This window comes from Eulemur rufifrons, chromosome 16, assembly GCF_041146395.1.
Source record: "Eulemur rufifrons isolate Redbay chromosome 16, OSU_ERuf_1, whole genome shotgun sequence".
In the NCBI taxonomy this organism is placed as follows: Eukaryota; Metazoa; Chordata; class Mammalia; order Primates; family Lemuridae; genus Eulemur; species Eulemur rufifrons.
In genome coordinates, this window is record NC_090998.1 from 86,247,501 (window position 1) to 86,257,263 (window position 9,763).

The window sequence follows — 9,763 nt, forward strand, 5'->3', positions numbered from 1 at the left end:
GCATTCGTGGGCATTTGAGAAAACCGTATAAACAGAACAAGATAAATAGATTTTCACACACATAAGTTACCTATAAAGTAACAACAGCGATGGACACAGACACACCAGGTCTTCACACATGCCCAGTGCTGCCCTGGCACAAGTCATCCGGAGAAGCCAGGTTTAAGATTTAGAATGTTCAGGCCGGGTGTGGTGGCTCACGCCTGTAATCCTAGCACTCTGGGAGGCCGAGGTGGGCAGATTGTTTGAGCTCAGGAGTTCGAGACCAGCCTGAGCAAGAGGGAGACCCCATCTCTACTAAAAACAGAAAGAAATTATATGGACAGCTAAAAACATATATATATAGAAAAAATTAGCTGGGCATGGTGGCGTATGCCTGTAGTCCCAGCTACTCGGAAGGCTGAGGCAGTAGGATCGCTTGAGCTCAGGAGTTTGAGGTTGCTGTGAGCTAGACTGACGCCATGGCACTCACTCTAGCCCGGGCAACAGAGTGAGACTCTGTCTCAAAAAAAAAAAAAAAAAAGAAGAGATTTAGAATGTTCAAAAACTGTGCACACAGTAGTTACAAAAGAAAGAAACACAGGACAGACTGGCTGATCTCACAGTCCTGACGCACTAACTTTATGTGGCAGGCCCTGCACCCCACTCCTTTGTCTCCCCATGGACACTTTGGGGACAAACACAGCAGGTAGGATGACAGTCCCTGCCTCCGCAGTGCCTCAGGCCCCTTGAAGTTCTGACCCACGGCTGATGTGGGTGGCAGTTGATACACTGCCCGGAAAGGATGTGCTGACGGAACCGCCAGGCATCGGGCTGACCACACATGTCACTGCTCACCCCTCGCCCCCCCATTGCTCGGCCACTGTCCTTGTCACAGACTCTGGCATGGGTGGTGGCATGAAGTGCCAAGCGTTCAGCACGTGGCTTGCCCTGTCTCCAGGCAGAGCAGGGCCTGGCAAGGCTTGCTCCAGGACGCTCCATGGCGCTCCTGAAGCCACCAGGGCCTTCACAGGGTATCCTCCTGCCCTCTAGTGGCCTGCAGGGGAAAATCACAACCTCAAGTCGGGCACAGAGCTCAGCTTCCCGCTTTGAACCTCACATTTAGTGGATACTATCCTGTCGTTTCCTTAACTAAATCCTTTAAGATACTGTATAAGTGGTCTAACTTTCTTCACGGGTCCTCTAAACAGGCCTCAACTCACCGGGGTGGCCTGGGGAGTGCGCTTAGTTTAAGAACTCCAGATGAACCTGTGTACCTGCTCGTTCACGCAGGGACCCCGCTGGCGTCATGTACAGCAGACACACTGCAGATGTATTTTTGATAACCAAGATCTAGTCATTACTGATCAAGGGGATTTTCTGAAGTCTGAGCTTCGCTCACACACACACACACTCACAATGCCCGGGGCCTGCAGGAAGCCGGGTTTTCCAGGACACTGCAGAGCACTCCCCAGGAGGAAGCTGCGGCTTTGCCGCTCCTGAGTTTGGCTCACGAATCAGGATGTTGTAAACACTGCCTTAAATGGAAGCGCACAGGGCCTTGGCACATTCTTCTGGAATGTACGTGTCAGTGTGAGAGAGGCAGCCATGGACCAAGAATTCAGCTTCTTTTTTCTCAATTCTGGCAGGACTGAGGGAACCGAGGGGCTGCAGAAAAGATGTGCTGCCTGTCCTGCTCCCTGAAGCCACCTGGAGCCTCCTGTCTATCCGTGGCTGAAGACCGCGGGAACTCAGGGCACGAGTGTGTGTGTGTGTGTGTGTGTGTGTGCAGTCGCTTCCTACTAACCCACTCCCATCCCCAACGCCACTGAGCTCAACAGCCCTGCCAGTCTTCTCCTCTCTCACCCCAACTTCAACCACTCGTTAACTCGGCTAAGGACCTACCAACGGAAGGCACAGTGCCAGGTGCTGCAGGACGCCAGCAACCTCCTCCTCGGCTGACTGCAAGTTAATTAACACAAAGGAAAAGATCACTATCACTCTTTGGGTGTCTTTTAAGTGTCAGGGATGATACTAAGCACTTGCATATGCTATTTCATAAATTCCTGCCTCTAGGCAGAGCCATTTTAGAAATGAGAAGACTGAGGCTCAAAGGCCGAGTGACTGTTCCAAGACGATGGGGCAAGTTAAGTGGTGGAGCTGGGATTTGAAACAAGACCTGTTTGCCTTCGCTGCCCGCAGCATCAACCTGTGCTGTGCCCAGCAGGGTGAATATGTGAGAAAGCATTAAAGGGATTCCATGCTTTAAATGAGATATGCCAGATGTCTTATCAAAGCTTTTAGATACAAGAGGGTTCTTGGAAAAACTATCATTGAAAAAATCAAATCCAACTACATGACATTCTGGAAAAGGAGACAGTAAAAAGATCAGTAGTCGCCAGGGGTTGGAGGGAGGGAGGAATAGGCAGAACACAGAGGATTTCTAGGGTAGTGGAACTATTGTGTATGATACAATAACGGTGGATACATGTTCTTACACATTGGTCCAAATCCATAGAACATACACCACCAACAGTGAACTATGGGTGATAATGACTGTCAATGTAGGCCAGGCATGGTGGCTCACGCCTGTAATCTTAGCACTCTGGGAGGCTGAGGCGGGAGGATTGCTTGAGCTCAGGAGTTCGAGACCAGCCTGAGCAAAAGCAAGACCCCGTCTTTACCAAAAATAGAAAAAATTAGCTGGGCATGGTGGTAGGCACCTGTAGTCCCAGCTACTCAGGAGGCTGAGGCAGGAGGATCGCTTGAGCCCAGGAGTTTGAGGCTGCGGTGAGTTGTGATGATGCCAACTCACAACAAGTTCCAACAAGTTCATCCAACATTTGGAAAAGGACCTGAGGCCTTCAAGGAAGCTGCCGGGGGTGGGGGCGGGTACTAAGGATCTCTTAGTGGAACTTCTTTCTCAGGCTCTCTAGAACAGGTATGGCAGAAGGCAGGCAGGAAGGGGGTTGGAGGGGTCAGAAAGAATCCAGTTGGAGCTTCCTGGGCCCTGCAGTGAGGTCAGCCTGGGTTTGGCAAAACAAGGAGGCTGAGATCAGGTGATAAGGGCCCAGTGGCCTTGAGGCCTTTCTGTGTGACCAGCACAGCACCTGGACAGTGGACAGTTGGAGGGGAGAGAAGATCCCATAAAAGGAATCCCCCCCACCCCCCACACTTTCCAGGCTCACCCATAGGTCTTCGTGCCCACCCCACACCAGGCGCCCTGGAATGCAGGTGGGGATGGTTCTGGGCACTCCCACCACCCCATGGGAACACAGCTGGCAGAAACCGGGGTCGTCCTTGCATCTGTACCAGTTCCCACAGTCCCTGGCACAGGACTGGCCCTCGGAGGTGTCTGCTGAAAAGTTACATTGGCTGAGGCTGAAGCTGTCGTGTCTGGCAGTGCCAGGAGGAGGCCTGAGACATCCGAAGCCTGCCCATAACCCTGCGGAGGCCCTAGAAGGTCCAGCCTGATGATCACATCCTCGCACCCAAAGCTGCTGCAGGCCCCAGGGTGAGCGATGGGCAGGGAGGGGAAAGCTAGGAGTGTCTAAATGGCCAAATGACTATCGGCAGTAGTCACCAGAGGATCTGTCTGCCCACCATCTACTTCCTCTGCTCCCGGTGAGGGCAGCTTGATTTTCCCCTGGGTAATCACCCCCCACTCCCTGCCCAGCTCAAGGGCCAGTCAGCCTGTTCTCACCCCCATCCCTACCCCTACCCATTTCCTGCCACGGGGCACCGGTTAAAGGATGGGCATCTCCATTTGAGCTGGTCTAGTGAGAGTTAAGCCTGGACTTCTAAACTCCGAGGAAGAAAGAGGTCCTTCTTTTAGTCACCTGTTACCCAGAGGAAGGAGGAGGGAGGGATGAAGGCTCACTCTGGCCAGATCAAGACATTTCAAGAAAACCAGAAACCTGGATTTTCACATGAAGTCTTCTGAGTTTTAAATATCAGCACCTGGTCCCATTATTTCTTTAAAATACTTTGAGGGCCAGACCAAATGAGTCTGTGAGCCAGATTTGGCCCACAGGCCACCAGATGCGACCTTGGCTCTATAATAATGCTACTACCTTCAGTGTGGCTATCCAGAAACCCCTCTCAATTTGGTCGCAGTTGACTTTCCCAGCTGCCTGGCCTCCCACTCCTGGCTCGACCTTTCACTCTGGCCACCCAGCCATGATGGACCTGTCCCCCTTCTCCAGCTGCAGGGTCTCCACAGCCCAGAGGATGCCCCACAGGCCAGGCATCTTCAGGCACGTGGCTCCTGCTGGTCTGTGAGCAACCCAGGCTCATCTGACCTCAGGGGACGGCTCTTCCAAGGACCTGCATTCCCCACTCCTCACTCCCTTCAGGTCCTTGCTCAAATGTCAGTTTCTCGGACCCTCCCTAACCCACCCTTTTAAAAAAAAGAAACCCTCCCTAACCCCATGCTCAGCTCTTTCACCCCCTCTTCCTGATTTATTTTTCTCCATAGCACTTTTTTTCTAAAACAGGGGTCAGCAGACAACAGCCCACAGGCCAAACAGGCCTATTGCCTGTTTTGTAAATAAAGTTTTATTGAAACAGTCATGTCCATTCAGTCATATACTGTCTATGGCTGCTTTCAGCTACAAGGACAGCTGAATAGTTGTAGTAGAGACCATCACTCTGCAATGCCTCAAATATTTATCAACTGCTCCTTTAGAGAAGTTTGCTGACCCCTGATTTAAAATATGAGAATGTAGGCTCCACGAAGGCAGGGATTTTGCCAGCTTTGTTCTCTGCCATATCCTCAGCACCAAGTAACAGTACCTGGCATTTGAGGGACCCTCAGTATCTGCTGAAAAAATGCACAAACAAATCAACCACATTAAACTACTTCACGTCTTTGTGTATGCTATTCCCTCGGCCCTTCCTTCTCTATGCATTCTGTGTGGTTAAGCTCAGAGGGTCTCTCTAACATGAAGCATTCCCTGTCCCCTGCACCTTCCCCTAGGAACAGCCAGTTCCTCCTTCCTTCACGTGCCTCTTCTCTCAGCACTTCTCACCCTACAATGAAGTGATCTGTCTACCTGTTGTTCCCATCCACTAGACTAGGAGCTGCTTGGGGACAAGGATCTCATCTTATTTTTTTGCCAGAATTATGAATGCCTGGCACACGGTACAGGTCACAAATGACTGCTGATTGAACATGTGGATAGACGAATGAAACAATATATCAATATGGAGACTACAGAGTGGCCTGGTGTTTTGGGCCATATAATCTACCTCCTAAAGGTGGTGGAGGAAAGAGACAGATGGTTCAGAGGATCAACAGAGTCACATCTGCAAAGTGCTCTGAGCTAAAGCTCTAGAAAAAACCAAGACACCCCTTTACTGGCTACCTGGTGGTCCCCAGGACACCTATACCATCTACCCCCAGACCCCCATGACATTCCCCACACCAGTTGCCCTGGGGCCAAGCCCCTACTCATGCATACCTCATATTCAATGGCGAGGTCTGTGTGGTCATCAATGTCCACCTTGGCCATCACCACCTTCCCATGCTGCTTGGCCACCATCTTCTCTAACCGCGGCCCCAGGATCTTGCAGGGGCCACACCACCTTGGAAGATGAGAAAGGAAGCCCCAGTCAGTCACAAGACCACTCACCATTCCATCTACTGTCTCCCCAGAACCTTCCCCAGACCCACATCTAAGGGAACTTTTGCCCTTGTTACCTCTGTTTACAGTGTTTAAAAATTAACACACCAAACGGTAATGTCAGGAGACTCTGCACCTGGGAAATTTTCACAGATCTCAGATTTCTGAAACATAGGCCTCATCACAAGACTCTTATAAAGATGATTTCACTTATTGCAATATATCTCAGAGAAATACACTGTCATATAGGGGACCTATAGAGTTATTTCAAACACCACGTGGACTCAGCACTGAAGGGAGGGGAAGCGAATGGCTAGGAGTGTCTATAATGTGTCGGTGACTGTGCCAGCACCTTCTGAGCTCTTAACCAACAGAACCCTCAACTCTGCAAAGGAAGAGGAAGCCTCTTCTGAAGAAACTGAGGCCTGTATGAGTTAACAGACTTGTGTAAGATTACAGAAGCACGGCTGGAACAGCAACCCAAAGCTGTGTTCAACGTGTCTTCTTTCACCCCCAAGTTACTCTGTGATCTCACAGCCCCTGCGGCAATTGCTCTCACTGCCCTGATCACACTGCACCAAAGGCAGGTGTCCCCTCTTGGTGAATGCTGTCACCTTTATGTATGTGGCAATAAGGAAAGTCCCTGGCACCGAATGAACAAACTCACCCTGATTCCTTGTTGGAGAACAAAATAAGGCACGCCCCTTCATTTTGGAAGCCCTCTCTGGATTGCTCACCGCACCAGGAAGACGGAATAATAGCTCCACCTTCTATAAGCCCCTGGCTGACAATTTCTATTTTATTCTCAACCTTTAAAACCTTTTCTGGCTGGGCATCGTGGCTCATGCCTGTAATCCCAGCACTCTGGGAAGATTGCTGGAGGCCAGGAGTTCAAGATTCCTGGACAACATATTGAGACCCCCATCTCTATAAAAAATGAAAAATAATTAGCCAGGCAAACCTGCTCCTAGAGTCCTAGCTACCCAGGAGGCTGAGGCAGGAGGATCACCCGAATCTAGGAGTCTGAGGTTGCTGTAAACTATGATCACACCACTGCACTCCAGCCTGGGTGACAGACCAAGTCTCTGTTTCTTAAAACAAAACAAAACAAAACAGAACAAAAAAAAAAACCAAAAATCTTCCTGTTAAGATTTCACTCAATGAACTCATAATACCTAAAAACCCAGTCTGCAAGCTCTTATCTCCTACTTCAAGTGAAAAAAGGGAGCACAAGGATATCAAATAGCCTGCTCAAGGCAACATGGTGAGTCAGAGAAAGAACCAGAAGGCCTCTGAATTTCTAACTTAGGCTACACTGGCTTCTCTCAGGATCCCTCATTCTGAGCGGTTTGTCCAGTTTTTTTGTAGTTTGGTATCTAGCCGGCCCTAAAGGTCTATAAATGAAGACGGCCAGGCTAAAAACCAGAAGGCCAAAGGTACTTACATATCTCCAAAACAAACACAGAACTGAAAAGAAATTCCTGCCCATCCGCTGCATGCTTGGGTATCACTGTGGTGGCACTGATAACATTTTGCCAGCCCTTCCCATAGTTTTCGGTGGCAAGATGTTAAAATCAAATCAAATCTGCAGGGCCAGAAACTTGTATACACCGAAAGCCAGGTGATGCTATGGTCATATTTTTCCAACTTCGGTCCATGCTGAAGATGACTCTGAGCTTTCCAGGCAGTAAGATACAGAACATAAGTGTTTTGCAACACTCATCACAGTCAGCTTTAAAGACTGTTCACTAGTCTGTCTCCTATCAGACTGCACTCTTCTTGGGAACAGGGACTGAATCTCACTGGACTTTGTAATGAGCGTACGTATGAGAGGCACCAAACATGGTACTGGGACGTACCAAGCACTCAATAAACACTTGAACAAGTGAGACCGCAGTCTTCTGTTGACCCCCAGTACTCACTGTGCATGGAAATCCACAACCACTGGGGTCTCACTGTTGACAACTCGGTCTTGAAAGTCAGGTCCATCCTGGATGTTAAAGGTTGTTGAAAGGACTCTGGTGGTACATATTGTCCGGGCTGGGCTGGGAGTTACTGTCAGGCCACCAGGACTGCACTGTGGGGTCTGCAGGGCCCCAGAGGTGAGGGGTGGCCACCGACCCTGAGGGGGCTTCCTGAAGATGACAGACGCCAGAAACCTCCTCAGGAGAAGTCGCTGAGCCATCTGTAAAGGAAAGAGGCAAAAAGAGCTGGGGCACACAACAGGAAGTGAACACACTAGGGAAAAAAAGGGATTTGGGAATACTGAGGGCCTCAAATTGGAAGCAAAATGCAAGGAAATAATATATAAGATTTGTGCAGTACAGATGAATGAGGAAAGAGAACCAAGGGAAAGAAGGAATGGGTAGGCAAACCAGAAGAACAGGAAAACTGTGTTGACAACCAAAGAGAAATCAGGATTTAGGTGGAATTATAACATAAGAATGGGAAGGAGGAAACAGTATTTACTGAGCACCTGCTACGGGCCAATTGCCTTACATACATTATTCGTCCTCCCAGATCAACTTTAAGAAAGTTGCTATAGTATTGCCCATATTACAGATAAGGAGAGGAATCTGAAACTCAAGTAAGTTAAGTGACATGCCCAAAGTAACCCAACTACTAAATGACAGCCAACATTGGAACCCAAAGCTGTGTGCAAAGTCCATACTCCATCGATTGCTATTTTAAAAAGTGTTTTAATTGGAGATTAAGGAGGAAAAAATGGGGTTGTCAAAGGATCAAGAAAAGGTAACTGCGACAATTCAAGGAGGAACTAAGAGGCACAGGAACAGGAGTATGCGGGGAACCAAAAAAGAGGGACATATGTGCGGAGGGAACAGGGGAAATAGGCCGCCACCTGGGACGCCTGCTCTCCGGAGTGCCAGGTCCCCGCCACCCGGGGCCTCCGCCCGCTCGGCTGCCAGCCTGCTAGGAACGCGCCTGCAGCGTGCCTGAGCTGCGACACCACCTCGAGCCACCCCCGGGGGCCTCCTACCTCCCTGCAGCGCGAGCGGAGAGATGCACAGCCCAACCCTCCCCGCCCGTCAAGGGCACTCTTGTCACTTCCGCAGGGAGGGCCTTTCTAACGTCACTTCCGCGGACAGACAACCGAGAGCGCGTCTCTACCCAACTTGAGGGGCTACTCGCATTTCTGCCAATGGGTTGGCAGGAAAAGGCACAGCTTAAGGGGCGGAGCCTCAGCTCGGTACCGGAAGAGATGGGCAAGCCCTGGGGGGAGGGACTGGAAGAGGAGGGCGGGCCCTCGGGGGAGGGACCGGAAGAGGAGGGCGGCCCCTAGAGGAGGTACCGGAAGAGGGGGTGGAAGGAGGCGGGGGCAGCGAGGGAGGGTACATAGAGAGAAAAGGGCGGGAACGTGGTTCGGGACTTTGTAAGCTCCTATTGCTTTGTAGCTCAGCTGTCTCTGCTCACCTCTTTATCTCTTCTCCCAACTCCCAGAAGTGCTGGAAGGTTCTTTTTCTCCGTTTAAGAAATGAGGATGCTAAGCTCCTCAAAGGCAAAGTGCCCTTAAAAGGCAAAGACCTTACCTGGGAGGTAAGAGGCCAATTTGTGGTCCTTGTCTGTGTAGACCTAAAGGGAAAAAAACGGAGGCAAACTTAATATAAGTAGAGTTTATTTGGGCCAAGTTTGAGGACTGCTACTTGGGGGAGCATAGATTCAAGTTGTCCTGTGTACGGGCTTTGATTAGCGGTAGTTACAAGTGGGTTTTTAAAGGAAGAGGCAATTTCTAAATTGTTTACTGATAATTTACATTAAAATAACATAAGCTATTGATTGGCTATGCATTGTTCTTTGTATCAGAAATTCCAGGAACCTGAGAATATTGGGTGAGGCAGCTAGTCAGGAACAAAATGACTTTAAACACGTGCCCCTGGGTATGTGTACAGGGGCTGAAGTGCCATACTTGTCTCTCTGGGCCTGATACATTTTGCTCACATAGCTTAGACTCTTCTGAGCTATTTTTCTTTTCTTTTTTTTTCTTATTTATTTATTTTTAGAGACAGTGGACAGATCAGGCCTCACTGCAACCTCTAATTCCTGGGCTCAAGTGATCCTTCTGCCTCAGCCTCCCAAGTAGCTGGGACTACAAGCATACACCATCACACCCAGCTAATTTTTAAAATTTTTTGTAGAGATAG

At 49.7% G+C, this 9,763-nt stretch overlaps 1 protein-coding gene across 1 annotated transcript in view; it reads right to left on the reverse strand.

Annotated features, from left to right (window-relative positions):
* Window positions 1-8,684, reverse strand: part of TXN2 (thioredoxin 2) — a 10,335-nt gene extending 1,651 nt beyond the window's left edge. The window contains exons 1-3 of the mRNA XM_069490149.1: window positions 8,602-8,684; window positions 7,526-7,788; window positions 5,442-5,565 (exon numbers count right to left, since the gene is read on the reverse strand). Of these exons, the coding sequence (XP_069346250.1) occupies window positions 5,442-5,565; window positions 7,526-7,788 (387 nt within the window). The 5' untranslated portion in view covers window positions 8,602-8,684. The remainder of the gene's footprint in view (window positions 1-5,441; window positions 5,566-7,525; window positions 7,789-8,601) is intronic.
* Between the last annotated feature and the right edge of the window lie 1,079 nt (window positions 8,685-9,763).